General features: G+C 38.2%; 1 protein-coding gene across 1 annotated transcript in view; it reads left to right on the plus strand.

Moving 5' to 3' along the window:
• SLC36A4 (solute carrier family 36 member 4) overlaps positions 1-16,168 on the plus strand; it is a 248,956-nt gene that overhangs the window by 77,976 nt on the left and 154,812 nt on the right. Inside the window, exon 9 of the mRNA XM_054015665.1 lies at positions 2,469-2,638. Coding sequence (XP_053871640.1) covers positions 2,469-2,638 — 170 coding nt within the window. The remainder of the gene's footprint in view (positions 1-2,468; positions 2,639-16,168) is intronic.

Here is a 16,168-nt window from a genome sequence, read left to right on the forward strand (position 1 = left end):
GCCTGAAACCACTATGGCTTATCGTTAAAAGCAACCTATTAAGCAGTCTCAGCTTGACCAAAGCAGGAGGGGAGGGGGTTTGGGGTACCACAGAAAGGGCAGCTTGACCCCACGTCCTTCCTGATAAGAGTTGTGTTGAAGTTGCTGATACATGCATTTTAAAAGAGCAGGATGTGCCCCAGGAATGTCTATTGGGGTCTCAAGGCTGCAAACTCTGGAAAAGCCAACACCTGGTTAATCAATAATCAGAAGGAACCTCTTGCTTGACTATTGAAACTGCTTACTTAACAAGTTTTCTTTAAGGGACATGTAATTCTATTACTAATGTATAAATAAGGGGAGAAAGTTTGAGGTAGTTGGACTCGTTTGGGGACTCTTTTGGACTCTCCCTCTGGATACATCTTGTGGTCCCCACAGGCAGACGGAAGATTTTGCCACCGGAAGCCTGCCGCTGTGTCACTCGAGAGCCACACTCAGCTTTGGTAATTAACCAGGGTTGGGGGTGTTTTACTAATCTGTTGCGGGTGTGTGTAAGGTGCTTGAGACTAAGTAAAGTTTAGCTTTAAGTGAAAGCACTCTTGTGTTGTCCTGTTTGTGCCAGCCATCTATTGGTTGGACGACCGTGTTTCCCCTGATTTATTTCCTGACACCACCTCACACAGAGTAAAAGTTACCAAGAGCTTTGGGTTGAAAGAACCCCGGGTAACATCTGTATATTATATTTTAATTGGTGGATGAAATGTTTTATATTCAGTTTTCTTCATTACCTTCGTTATAAATTGGAAAAAAAAAATCAGTCCTAACCTCCCTCTGTATCTCATTTTAAAGAATATGATCATGGCTGTGGGAGCCATTTGATATCAGTGGCAGTGAAAGGAGCAGGATGCAATTTTCTTGTAGCTGCCCTTTAATCCTTACCTGCAGCATTTTTTTTTTTTGCTATATCAATTCTGGACATCTCTAAGTAATAACTGAAGTATATTGATTTTTAAGTGGTTTTGTGCTGTGAATACATTTGCTCTCAATTTAGTCCTGTGAGAGAAGGCTAGAAGCTAACAAGTGACGCAGCACTCTGATCACTTGGCATCAATCAGTTCCCTAGGAGAAGGCAGACTAGGGATGTGCAGCTAATTAGCTGATCAGTCTGGGATGGCTGATTAACCAGTTAGGCCATCAGCTGAGGGATATAAGAAGAACACTGGAAGGAAGTCTGGGAGAGAGGACCTGGACTAGCTGAGCCGAATGTGTTCAGAGATCTCATGGAAGGGAGATCTCTGTTCCCCTCTGGCCTGTGGGAAAGGGCTAACGGTAGAGAAGCACTGTAAATAATTTGCTGCATAAGCTTGTGTTGGTGAAGGGAAGGTAAATAAATCACATGAAGTTGCCCATTACTGGACAGAGCCTGAGACGTTTCTGGGGCATCAAAGGATAGGGATGGAGCACACCCTCTTACAAGTCCCTATTTCACTCATTGTTTGTGATCTGAGCCAGATTGGCAACATAGCTCTGAATTAAACTAGCCTTTCACATCCTGGTTCCAAATCAAACACATCGTATGGACTGGATTCTCAGCTAGTGTAAATCACAATAGCATTTAGTTTTGTCAGTTTACACCAAATAAGTATCTGACCCACAATAGGTGGCTTTTCTTATCCTTCTGTAACTTTTGTCAGATCTTTTTTTGGAAGATGAGTGAGGTGTCTATTTCTCTAACTTTTGCCAGTATCTGCTCACACATGTTGTAAGTGATGTTATTCAGTAAATGTTGCAAAACATTAGGAGCTCAAGGAATCTCCTGATATTCCATTGTTCAAAGATGTTTCAATACTGCCAAGTTTTGCAGCTTTACTCTGATAAATTCTTACAGCTTTTCTGCAAGGTGTAGCAAAAATATGCTTGTCTAGGAATGTCTGCACTGTCTTTGGTACGTGGCTTAAATTTGAATTAAAATACTGTGTGTGCAGGCCAATTGGACTTTCTGTGAGAATGTATTGCCTACTTCCCTAGAAAAGTGATTTACTAGGTAATTTGGTTTCAGCAATGATAAATTATTTAGGGATGAACCAGTAGGTCATAATAACATTAGGTGTGTTACCTGTAGTGTCCTGATCACTTTCTAGTATGAATTACTTCCATTCTGATGGTTTCAATTCACTCTGCATTTTCATCTGGACACACCTACCCCCAAACTATAGAGTGATGTTGTTTTGTGCCTTTAAACAGCTGTTGCTTTCTTTTAGAGATGGCTGCTTTTCAGTGGTTGAAGTGATTCTTCCATGGTGTGTGTATAACATAACAAATATCTGAAGTGCTTTGGATCCTTTGGTAGTACTACTTATTATAAAAGCCAGACAGCTTAAGAAATAGTTTTAAAGGAAAAAAAGAGTCCTAGAGAGAAGAGATAAAGTGCAGGAGCATTTGAAAATCATTGACTCTGTTCTTGTTATGTACTGTTTGTCTTTCTTCAGGTGCTCCCCCTGGAAAATAGAATGAAAGAAACCCAACGTTTCACACAGGCACTGAACATTGGCATGGGAATTGTTATGACCTTGTATATCACTCTAGCCACTCTAGGATACCTGCGTTTTGGGGATGAAATCAAAGGCAGCATCACTTTAAATCTGCCACAAGAAGTATGGTAGGTGGACATATATGATTTAAAATTCTTACTCTACAGGAGTTGCAAAGATTAAATGTCATCTGTGGTGGGGGGGGTTACATTCCATATACAAGAACTTTGTGGTATTTTATATCAGGATCTAAAATGGGTGACACTGAAAGATGAATATAGTGGGGCCCCTGGACGATCAAGATAGAAAAGGAGCACTTAAAGATGATAAAGTCATTGGGGAGAAACTAAATGAATTCTTTGCTTCAGTCTTCACGGCTGAGGATGTTAGGGAGATTCCCAAACCTGAGCCATCCTTTGTAGGTGACAAATCTGAGGCATTGTCACAGATTGAAGTGTCACTAGAGGAGATTTTGGAATTAATTGATAAATTTAACAGTAACAAGTCACCGGGAACAGATGGCATTCACCCAAGAGTTCTGAAAGCACTCAAATGTGAAATTGCGGAACTATTAACTATGGTTTGTAACCTGCCGTTTAAATCGGCTTCTGTACCCAATGACTGGAAGATAGCTGATGTAACGCCAATATTTAAAAAGGGCTTTAGAGGTGATCCCAGCAATTACAGACCGGTAAGTCGAACGTCAGTACCGGGCCAATTAGTTGAAACAATAATAAAGAATAAATTTGTCAAACACCTAGAAGAACATAAATTGTTGGACAAAAGTCAGCATGGTTTCTGTAAAGGGAAACCATGTCTTACTAATCTATTGGAGTTCTTTGAAGGAGTCAACAAACATGTGGACAAGGGGGATCCAGTGGACATAGCGTACTTAGATTTCCAGAAAGCCTTTGACAAGGTCCCTCACCAAAGGTTCTTACGTAAATTAAATTAAGTTTTCATGGGATAAGAGGGAAGATCCTTTCATGGATTGAGAACTGGTTAAAAGACAGGGAACAAAGGGTAGGAATAAATGGTAAATTTTCAGAATGGAGAGGGTTAACTAGTGGTGTTCCCCAAGGGTCAGTCCCGGACCAATCCTATTCATTTTATTCATAAATGATCTGGAGAAAGGGGTAAACAGTGAGGTGGCAAAGTTTGCAGATGATACTAAACTGCTCAAGATAGTTAAGACCAAAGCAGACTGTGAAGAACTTCAAAAAGATCTCACAAAGCTAAGTGATTGGGCATCAAAATGGCAAATGAAATTTAATGTAGATAAATGTAAAGTAATGCACATTAGAAAAAAATAACCCCAAGTATACATACAATATGAAGGGGGCTAATTTAGCTACAACTAATCAGGAAAGAGATCTTGGAGTCATCGTGGATAGTTCTCTGAAGACGTCCACGCAGTGTGCAGCGGCAGTTAAAAAAGCAAACAGGATGTTAGGAATCATTAAAAAAGGGATAGATGAAAGCGACAAAGAGTCCTGTGGTACCTGATAGACTAACAGACGTATTGGAGCATAAGCTTTCGTGGGTGAATACCCACATGCGTCTGATGAAGTGGGTATTCACCCATGAAAGGTTATGCTCCAATTCGTCTGTTAGTCTATAAGGTGCCACAGGACTCTTTGTCGCTTTTTACAGATCCAGACTAACATGACTACTCCTCTGATACTTGAATTTAGTTAAACATTCAAGTTTTTTAAAATCAGATTTGTTTTTGTTAAAATTGTTTTTAACTAAAATAGTTAAATGAAATATTAAAAAAACAAACAAATTAAATCGACTATGTTAGGAAGGTCAACATGAGAAACTTAAAGTATTGGCTTCTGCAGCTAACTCAGTCATCTTCACCTTCGTTTTCCTGTTTGTTCATAATCTGGAAAAGAAAAACAAGTTTTCCTGCTTTTTCAGGTCCCAAACAATTTCTCAATTTGGAATGAATTAGTCCAAAGGAATAAAATATTCTTTCTACACTGGCAGAAGAAGCTACTGCTGTTAAAAGTGAGATTATCACTTTAACAGTCTCTGAATCCAAGTGTGACTTTCTTTAAAACATCATCAGCAAACATATATTTCTTGAATGGTTCACCGTTAGCTCTGAAGTTTATTATAGTTGGCATTATGGAGGGATGATTGCTGAATGTCCATGTCATAGCCAACTCCTCTTCTTCAGTAGTTAAGGTTTGACCCTGGTACCGAGTATTGAGAATATTTGCAAGAAAATGAACTGGAGATAGTGCTTGTCCCATTCGTTTTTTTAATGCTTGTAATTTAACTCTGTCGTGTATTTCTCTTTCGGGTTCTCAACCACATGGAACGGAGAGTTTGTTGCATAAACAAACCAGGCAATTTTTTCATCAATTACCTCTTTTTGTAATCTGCTAGTTCTTATTACAAACTTATCTATGGTTGTTTCTGGATGATGGAGATTTTTTTTTCTTGTTGCTAAAGGTGATATATTGTGTCTATGTGACATACATGATGTGACTGAAACACTATAATTAGCAGATAACTCTGAAACTATAGAAAACAACTGTGATCTTGAATGTGGATAGTCTTCAGAATCCTGTATGTTGAGGATGGATTCTCCTAAACAAAAGAAGTCAATACAGTTATTTGATTATTACCATACTTCTCATTTAGTATTACTCATTGCATTCACTGATACTCAGTACTACTTTAAAGGTGAAATTGTAAAAGTAGATCTGCCTATTTCAGCTATTTTTTTTTTATCACAACTGGATCTGAAATGATAGTACCATAGAGTAACAACTATATTTTTTGCTCAAACATGAGAATTCAAGAATAGTCCAGAAGGAAGAGAGGCAGTCCTTAAGAAAGAAGTATGAAATAAAAAAGTTTACCAACCTGAAGATCCTGCATGTTCAGACATGTTCCTTTCATCATTTTCAATGCAGCTTCCTCCTGAGAAGGAACACTTCTCATGATGTTGTTTCATTCAGGAAACCAGGCCTTGCATTTCTTTGTTGCACTATTTGCATTTTGCACGCATGCCTGTCTTACCCACAGGTAGAGGAACTTCATTAAAATATTCCCAAACTGGGTCTCTTTTATGGCCTGCTGCCATTATAGGTTTTCCCATCTAGTGAAAGAATGATCTGGTAGATCTCAAATTAATGAAGGCTACACTCAGAAAGACCTCAAGACTTCTGGAATATGCAGCTCAAACAGTTTTACTTTTGTTTCTACTGCCTAACCCTCCCTTCTCACATTTATCTCCAGACATCTTCTCCTTGTCCAGATCTATTCCGCCCCAACAATCTTCTATTCACTGAACTTTCTGAAATTTTGCACTTTTAGAGAGAGGTAAGGGATTGACTCTGTGTACACAAATTTGCAGAGGGACAATAGGTTGAGGTCTGTTATTTCTCACCTCTCTATATTACATATTTATTTAAAACATTTTTGCTGTTAACAATCATGTTATCTCTGGAGACACAAATCCACAGTTTGAGAACTGAAAAACTAAGCATCTCTGATGGTATCTTCTAGACTGAGCACTGAGTCCCATTGGGTAGATAGAAAGATTAACCTAAGTAATCTGTACAGAAGCCTGTGGAACCTCATAAGCTTGGGTCCCTAATCCATGAACTATTGGAACTCATTTACAAAACTTTTCTTAAACATTACATGAATATATTGTCTCATACTGTATAATTAGAATTTATAATCCCTATTCCATGATGAAATATCTTTGAGATATGATGAATCTTAATTAAAACTATCTTTAGATAGGTTTTTTTCTTCAAAAAGCATTTTATCCAAAAAAATCCAATTTAAATAAAAAAAAAAATCTGATTGTTTTGATTTAAAAAAAAATTATTGATTTTATCCACCCTGCCAGTGACCCATCTAGTTCAGTGTCCAGTCTTCATCAGTGGCCAGGACTAGCTGCTTCAGAGGAAGAACTCCTGCAGTTGACATGCATACTGCAGCTTGAACAGTAGGGCTTTTATATACATTGTTTATTAGTTAAAAGTTTTGAAGGGGAACAGCAGTGTTTAGTGGATAGAGCTCAGGGCTAGAAGTCACCAGACTTGATCTCTAAATGCAGCTGAGATGCCAACTCCCTGTAGATTCCTCCTTTCAAGATTCCCACCAATAAAATGGGGCTAATACGATGAAATATTAATTACACTTCTGGATCTGTTATAAATTCTGACTTCTGTATTGATTACATTTTGAAAAACACACAGCACCAGAAAACAGTTATCTTAGTTTTCGAGTTTTTGCTTTTCAGTGCTTCATTTTTTGCCATTAGCACGTTTGGAAAATATTTTGAAGTCAATGGGAGCTACAGATCTGTAGCACCTTTGAAAATTAGGCCATCTGCTAGTTTAATTGCTGATACAGAGCCAACATGGAGACATTACACGATAATGAAGTGCTATTGTGTGAATCAAACAACTTTCAGTATGTTATATTTCTAAGTTATCCCATTTGTTACTTTTGCATTGCTACAACATTAACAGTGATTTGGCTTGGGGTTTTGTTGTTTCCTCTACCCCATGAAATAATAATTTTTTTTAAAATGATTCCCCCCCCACCAGAAACAAAAAAACCCCAACAATCAATACATGTAAGAACATTTTATTTTAACAATTTCTATTGCTCTCTCTATAGAGTTTATGAAAGGGAAAATACTGTTGGTTGACAGTATCTCAGTTTTGCATGTTGTTATTGAGGAGAGAGGTTATCAGCTTTAGATGGTAGCTCTCGACTTCTTTTGTTAAAGTCTACACTGCTTTGTTTGTTGAGACAAATGCACCAAAAGTAGTGTGTGTGTGTGTGTGTGTGTGTGTGTGTGTGTGTGTGTGTGTGTGTGGGCGGGGGGGGGGAAGGGGAGAGCATAGCAAAATATAAGGGAGTGTTCAACCCCTGTTATTGTTGCTTGCAGTTGAGCATAGGAACAGCACAGGTATGGAAATGTATTAGCCTCTCTTTAATTCAGCTTTTGAGGTATCATTTCTACAATGGCTCATGGTCACAATAAAGGGTATATTTGTCCTAGATTATCATGCTAGACTCTTCTTAGACTAAATTGGGAGAGAGAGAGAGAGAGAGAGAGTTGAGGGGTGGATGGATGAAGTGGCAAATTGACACCTTAGGTGTACATCTCCACACGATAAAATGGCAAATTGTGCATGAGGTGCACATCTCCAGAGTTGCTCAGGAAACAGTTATGGAGGTGGTGTTGCTGTCAATTTCACTTTCCTGATGGGATGTTGCCAGAGCATCTTTTAGGATCAGAAGAAAGAGGAGCCGAATGGTGCAGTGGTATGTCTTCTAGTCATTGCACATCGTAATATTGACAACCATGATGGTGAATGTTGTTGATATAATGGTGGTGATGAGGCTGCCTGCCACACTCCTAGCTCACTGCCATGTTGGGTAAATGTCCACGGGGGCTGGCAACCTTGTGTAACTAAAACTACCCAGTCAAAACAAGTTTCTGATGGCCCACATGTGGGCACTTCCTTTCATCTTTGGAAGGTTCTAAACTGTTGCCATCCCAATTGTGTAAGTTTACCAGAAGTCTTCAATCCCCCGCCCCCAATCTCAACAGTCCTTTCAGTTTAATAAAAACAAAAATGAATTGTGTTACATTTGGTCTACGCTTCTTTCAACAAGAATTTTACCCAGTGATATAGGTTTTATTAACATGATCTTCCGCCTATCTTTTGCCCAATTTGAATTTTTACCAAGAGTAGAGTTTAAAACAAATGTGTCCAATACCAGGTGACCATTATTTTGTTTTTTTATTTTATTAGTAATGGAAGGTGTGTTTTGGTTTTGGTTTTTAAAAGTCTTATTCTAATTGAGGGATTAAAGTGATTTTATGTACAGGCAGTCTTATATGCAGAGAGGGTTTTCCTAGGGAAACCTCAAAAGCCATATTCGTTTGAATATTTACAGAAATCAGCAATACAGTCAAAAATTTCCATTTTCTGTTAAACGTAAACCAGAGAAACACACATTATAACAATATAGGGAAAACAGAAAAAAGGAAGGACATGTGTTTAGGCCCTGTCATAGGGTGGGATGGTCCTTGAAGTAATCCCACTTGTGACTAACTAGCTGCGTCCCAGGTGATGGGTTTGTGGCTAGGTATCGAGTGATAGCCTGTAGATTACTTGGCCCTTAGTTGAAATGGAAGAGAGACCTGCAGGGAGCAGGTAGGCTCCTGTAGGAGAACCTGGATCAGAGGAAAAGACCTAGGAAAGGGCTGGGCTGCAAGACCTGGTTTATCTGTTTAATTTAGGTTGAACTGATTTGGTTTTTAGAAATAAACCCATACCTGAAGAAAGGGACTTGCATTCTGCTGCTTTGATGTCCTGGCTGGTGAGTTAGCCTATTGGTTTATAGACCCTGACTCAGCAAAGTTCTTAAGCAAGTTCTAATTTTAACCATATGAACAGTTGCATTTACTTAAGTGCTTTGCTGGATCAGGACCTTAGAATTTAAGAGACTTTCCCCATTAAAATGTAACATTAACACTTCAGGTCAGATTTTGGGAGCTAAAACTTTGGGACTATTTAACATACTTATTAGAACTTGCTGAAATTTGGCTTTATGAAGATGGAACAGTTTGCAGCTGTTCTGCTGAGTTTAGCAGCAGTTATTTGTGTCCTCAATATTGCTGATATGCAACAAAGGGTCTATTTTGCTGTATTTAATGAGTTTTCTTAATTTTCTTTTTTTAAACATGTGGGCATGTTCAGATATATAGATGGTCTCAGTAATTAATTTTTACACTCTCTGAGGTACAGTACCCCGTTTCCTATTTTTTTAATTGGAGGCACAACCATTTAAGTTGTAGGGTGAAGGAGAGACTAAGCATATTGTTAGTTCTTCTAGCAGTGAAACTATTAAAAAAAATATTTTTAAGATATAGCCTGGGGACACTTCTTTAACTGGTTGGAAAGTAATAGCAGATTAACAGTAAAATTAGTTTAATATTATAAAAATTTGTTTCATGTAAGAGATTTGAATCACATGCAGTTAGAAAATTGCTTACTCACTACAATGGAGAATATTGCTTTGAAGTCACCTTGTATTTAAAGCTTTGAAGTTTGATTATGAAGACTTTACTTTTTTTTTTAATTTATAGGGTTTTTATAAAGTTCTTTTGTGTGTGTGTGGGGGGGGGGGGGGGAAAGCAACATTGTGAAGTCCAAATATTGGGGTGAGGTTGTCAAGCTTTTAGGTCAAATAACATGTTAGAAGCAATACTGGGTTGGTAATAACCAGTGCTTAATTTGTAATGAAAGAAGTGCTGGGGCTCAAGCAAGTAGGTGCCAGGGCTCAAGCAATTTTTTTACCTTCATAACTGATACAGCAAGCCTAGAGGTGCTAGACCCTGAGCATGCGGGCAATACCCCCAGCCAGACACCTGGGAAAGAATTCTCTGTAGTAACTCAGAGCTCTCCCCATCTAGTGTCCCATCACCAGCCTTTGCAGATATTTGCTGCTAGCAGTCACAGGTTGACTACATGGCATTGTAGGCTGAAGGCGCCATTGCCAAAGCAAACAGAGGGGGATAACAGACAACTCTGTCTTATATCATTAGACAAATTAAAAAGAGGTGATTGATGACCTTTAACCAAATAAGACACTCAAGGATAAGTATATAGGGCTGATATGCCCTTATAAAACTAATTTCCAAAACCAAACCTTACTCAGATGTGTCTGAAGTACTCTCCCCTCCTCCCCCACCAGTCGAAGGCTTGCTGAAGTTCCAGAGAAAGCAGCACCAAAGAAGAATTGCTAGATTAACATTATTAATCAAATTCAGAATTCTTCTGATACTATCAGATTGGTGCCTACCAGCAACAAACCCAGATTGGTCAGGGTGAACATATTTGAAAGGAGGACACTGTGTGTTTTCTAGCATCTTAGGATAAATTTTAGCATTCATATTAATTCAAGAAATAGGTCTGAATGATGCACAAGTGATAATATCTTTTCCTTCTTTAGAAATTACCACAATTTTTGTGTCTTTCCATGAATCTGGAATTTCATTCCCCTGCAATGTACCATTAAGCAATGCAGTTAAAACAGGGACCAACACTTGCTTTAGGGCTCTATAATACTCTCCAGAAAACCCATTGGTACCTGGACCTATATTGGATTTTAAATTCTTAATTACAACTTCAACTTCCGCTGCAATTTCATCCTCTGACACCTGAGGTAGTTTCACATTTCTCAAACATCTATTTATAAGTTCAGAATTTGGATGTTCTGAAATGTACAAACATAGCAAATGTTTCAGAGATCTGATTGTTGCCAGTTACTGAATCTCTTGTTTTATTTCTAATCAGAGGGATGGCTGATTTATCCTGTTTCTTTTTGAATTTTCTGGCTAAAAGCCTATCAGGTTTATTGTTTTCTGTTTAATATATCTAAGTGTTTGCTCAGCCTTTCCTGTTTGTAACATATTAATCTTCTTTCTTATCTCATTTATTTTCTTATACTCTTTTAGATCCTGTAGATTTATGTTTACCTTTCAAAACAGAAAGTTCTCTAACCAAACTCTCTTCTTCAAGAACTTTCATCTTTGTTCTGATGCTTTAATTATAAGGATCCCCATCATTATCACCTTTCCAGCATCCCAGGGAACCCTTTTCTTGATTCCTTCCTAATCATTTTCTTCTATATATTTCTGAAAATTTTCTTTCAGCTAAGGGGGTCAAACAACAAAGCTCTATTCAACTGCCTGGTCCTTTGTTTTTCCACTGAATCTCAATATTTTATATGCAGAGGCATGATCAGATCAAGTTATAACTCCCAGATTAGCTTTTTTAACCAAATTAGCCATGGTCCTAGAAACAAAAATTATATAAATCTGGAATAAGATTAATGAGTAGCAGAATAATATATATAATCCCCGACATCTGGATTAATCTCCTTCCAGAACTCCACCAAATCATCATTTTCTAAGAGATTCTACAAATTTTCACTTGCTCCTCCCAAAGACACTCTGTATACAGTCTGTCTGCCACGGGGGATTAAGCATCTTGTTAAAATCCCCCCCTCCTCCAATATTAGTATCGCCTTCCCTAAAACTTCCTAAGGCTCTGTCTACACTAGCACTTTTGTCCGTAAAATGTTTGTCGGTCAGGGTGTGAAAAAACACCATCATGATTGACAAAAGTTTCATTGACAAATGCCCCAGTGTAGACTGTGCTGTGTTGGTGGGAGATGGTCTCCTGCCAACATAGTTACTGATGCTCATTGGGGGTGGTTTAATTATGCTGGCAGGAGAGCCCTCTCCTGCTGGCATAAAACAACTACCCGGGAGACTTACAGCGGCATAGCTGCAGCGGTACAAGACTGTAGTGTAGACATGGCCACAATCTCTTTTATAAAAAAAAAAAAAAAAAAAGTTAGAAAGCAACACAGAAAGAAGCTTGACCTTGCTTGGCAGCATTTATATTGGCTATGGTGAGAAGTTTACCTTTCAAGGCTCCCTTAATTAAAATATATCTGCCCTCTGTATCTGTGAGTTGTGCTGAAACAATAAAAACTGTTCACAACGATGCCCAAGTCTTTGAGTTGTTACAGTGAATTCTGAGCCCGAGTAGTCCAAATTATTCCTTCCAATGTGCTTTGCTTTTGTCAACATTAAATTTCGACTACCATCATTCTACTTGTTCAGCTAGCAAATAAAACCCAAAATCTTTCTAGCAATCTTCCAGTCTTCAAAATAAAAATAAAATATAATAAAAGGAATGATGGATGAGTCATCTGCTGATTGTGAGATTAATATTAGGCCCAGTGTTGTTTGAAACACAATTTAATAGAAGGAGTGTCTCGTGGATTGCATCTAAACCCTCTAAACTGGGAACACATAACACCCCTGTGGCAAATGGAGTAATTGTTACCACGGGAAAAAATATTAAGTATTTTAGTACTTTCAGTTTCTCTGAATGTGATTTACTTCAGGAAATAAGAAGAGTCAGTGCCATGTATCATCCAGTTGTCTACAAATCTTCTATGTGTGGTTTGCAGACTGACCATAGTCCATGCACCACAGATTAAGAAGTAGTATACTTAAGTTCATGGAAGATATGTTCATCCAGTGGCTATTAGCCAAGATGGTCAGGGACACAACCCTATGCTCCAAGGTTCCCTAAACCTCCAGCTGCTAGAAGCTGGGCCTGGACAACAGGGGATGGATCACTTGAAATTATCCTCTTCTGTTCATTTTCTCTGAAGCACTGGCACTAGCTGCTGTTATAAGACAGGATGGAAACATTGGTCTGACTCAGTATGATCGTTATTATATTCTTAACTTCTTATGGCAAGCTGTCTGAGGCAGGGGCTATTTCTGTGTCACATATTTGTTCATTGCCTAGGCAATGGGGCTCGTGCTTCTAAGTGCTACTACAATATAAATATTAGTGTAGTAGACCTAGTTGTACAAGTTAGAGTTAAAGGAAAGTCTGGCACATTTTGCACCAGATACATCAAGAAGGGAGGTTTAGAATAGTTGGTTAAAGTTCTGGCAAGTAAAACTTTTTTGTATTTTTGTCTTCAGGAGATGATAAAGACATAGGACACATTGCACAGGACGAAACCATATCTAACTGTAATTTTTTTAGTATTGTAATCTTAGAACAAATGTTTCCTTCCTCTGAGAACAACACACAATTAGTCTGTGTATATCACAGCAGAGTGATCATTGCTAGTAAAGAAATAAAATATCAGTGTATTCAATTCACAATGTTTTATTTGAATCCACTGAGGTGGATCAGGACACACAACGTACTAGATGTCCCTCCTCTGTTAAAATCTCTATTTGCTGATGTTCAGAAGTTGGTTTTCAAAATCTCATCTTGGTTAAACTCCATCCTTATTAACTCTAAGGTCTGACCACATGAGAATGAAATATACTGTCAGATTAAGAATTGCAATCTAGCCTTTTATGTACTATTCCTAAAACCATTATATGGTCATCCTTGCATTAACTGTCAGAGGCTATGGATAGGAATGACGAGGTGGCTGAGGTAATATCTTTTACTGAGCCAACTTCTGTTGGTGAAATGGACATGCTTTCAAGCTCTTCTTCTCAGATCTGCGGAACTCGAAAGCTTGTCTCTCTCACCAACGGAAGTTGGTCCAATAAAAGATATTGCTTCACCCACCTTGCCTCTCTCATATCCTGGGATCAATATGGCTACAACAATACTGCAGACAATTTTGATAAGAATAACAGTTTCAGGGATATTCTTTTCATCTTAATTCACAGTGTATAAAAAGTGATGAGGTGAAACATCTGAAAGGAGAACACAGTAAAGGTGTGTCTGGGGGAGTGAAAGGAGGAAGACCAAGGGTGACAGTAATAGGAACACAAGGTTGCATATGGCAGCAAATTGTACAATTTGGAGAATTCATAGTGTTTCTTTGTAAATAAGTGAGCAAAGTATTTCAGTGGTGGGTAAAATGACTTATATGTGTTTTGTGTGTCTATAATATTTCTAACTCTAATCACATAGATCTATAATATGTGATTCTGTATAGTAGACATATGCTTGTATATCTTGGGGATGGGGATCCTATTGGATAAAAGATGCTATATATAAATATTGAAGCATTTCTCCTTTTAAATGTCACTCTTTTGGGGATAGAGTATTTAATATCGGAAGAGTAGATTCTGTTTGCTTACTGGGAATATCTGTACAACTTTATGCTGATGTACTTTTAGTTGTGCTTTGAGTATCCCACAGTGACCTGCTATGGTAAATAAGAGACCTACTAACCCCCTTTATCTTTTCACACAGCTTTCTTCCTGTTGTTCACTATTATCATTATTAGCATCTTTATTATTATTGATTTATAAAGCTCACTTTGTGTGTCACAGTGCTTCAAAAAGAGCACAACAAAGCAGAGCATTAAACAATAAGAACACATTTAACACTCAGATAACCAACAGGGAATGGCTTAATAATCTAAGCATCATGTTTGAAATAAGTCATTCTAAAACTACAGCCTCATTTTTCAAAAGTGACCAGTGACTTTGGGTGCCTCAATTTTTGGATGTCCAACTGGACTCCTTAAAGGAGCTGATTTTTTTTTAGAGGGCGAGTAAACACTTTCTGAAAATCCGGCCCTTTAAAGGTCAGGTTGGACACCCAAAATTACTACTCACTCTTAAAAATTTAAGACCATGTGTTCAAATCCCATTTTTATTATGAAGTGTTTGTATTACAGTAGCATGTCGAGGTACTGTTCGTCTTTGACACTCTACAAACATGTTCACCCTTATGCAGAGTGCAGGCATGTGAGATCTTTGCCCCACTGAAGTCTGGTATTGCAAGATGTATTTGACTCCAATGGGACTACTCGTATGAGAAAAATCAAATGTATATATGTGTTTTCAGGATTGGGAGCCTTATGCCCTATTTTGAGGCCTCCTATGGGTCTTTTGCCCAGATGGGAGTTTCACCCTTAAAATCCACTTCTGAAAATCTTCATCCTTCGAAGAATATTAGCCCCTTTCAGAATCCTTTTCAGTCCAACTGATCAATTCTCATATGACAACAAAAATGCCCATTAAGTAAAGGTTTGTGGTCATGTTTCAGTTTTATGATGAAATACTAAAACACAGGTTTGGATGTTTGGTCCCCAAAAGATGAAAATGTTACCACTGCATTGTTCTAGGCATTACCATATGTTGGTGGGAAAAAATACCTTTTATGAAATAATTTGAGATTCTAGGAATGGGAAAATCTAGGTGCAGTCTTTCAGGTCTTTGATTTGTTGAGCTGTGAGGTCTGGACTTGTGGGGTTTATCTGGCTGTTTGCTTCCGGGAGATTGGGTCCTATTCATTAATTGCAGTTACATTTTTTTATGTGTGTACGTGCACATAGAGCACAGAACAAGGGCACTTTTAGAAATTAGTGCTGTATGTGCTAAAAACAGAACATGAATCCTTGTTCTGAAAAAAGGGGTTGATTTTTATGTTACTAAAGTACTTTAAATTTTTGATGGTTCACAATATTACTAAAAAAATTGACCAGTTCTGGTGCAACAGTCCTGATAACTTAGAGGTGGGTTTTTTGGGGGGTAAACCTTAAAAGGAGCAAGAAAAACTATGCCAAATGATTATTTATTTGTATTTTGCTAGTTCCCACAATGTGCTAGGTACTGTGCTTGCACATATAAAGTGATAAGCGCTTTGTTAGATTGGGGCTTAAAGCATTGTAACTTTGAGAACATGAGTTAGAGTTTGTCTATACTACCACGTATGAAAAAACATACCTCTGAGCGACATAAGTTTTGCCGGCATAAGTGGTAGTGTGCACAGCGCTATGTCGGTGGGAGAGCTTCTCCCGCCAGTAGAGCTACCGATGCTTATTGGGGGTGGTTTAATTATGTCGACGAGAGCGCTCTCTCCCATCAGCATAGAGCGGCTACATGAGAGATATTACAGCAGCGTAGCTGCATCGGTACAGTGGTGCCATTGTAAACTCTCTTGTGTAGACATAGCCTTAATCCCTATTAAAGTCAATAGGGCTACTTATGTGCTTTGCTGGATTAGGGCCATAGTCCCTTCCTAGAGGATCTGATCCTAGGAAGAAAAGCTACACAGGAAGGGTGAGAGAAGAGGAATAAAACAACC

Source organism: Malaclemys terrapin, chromosome 1 (assembly GCF_027887155.1).
Source record: "Malaclemys terrapin pileata isolate rMalTer1 chromosome 1, rMalTer1.hap1, whole genome shotgun sequence".
NCBI lineage: Eukaryota > Metazoa > Chordata > Testudines > Emydidae > Malaclemys > Malaclemys terrapin.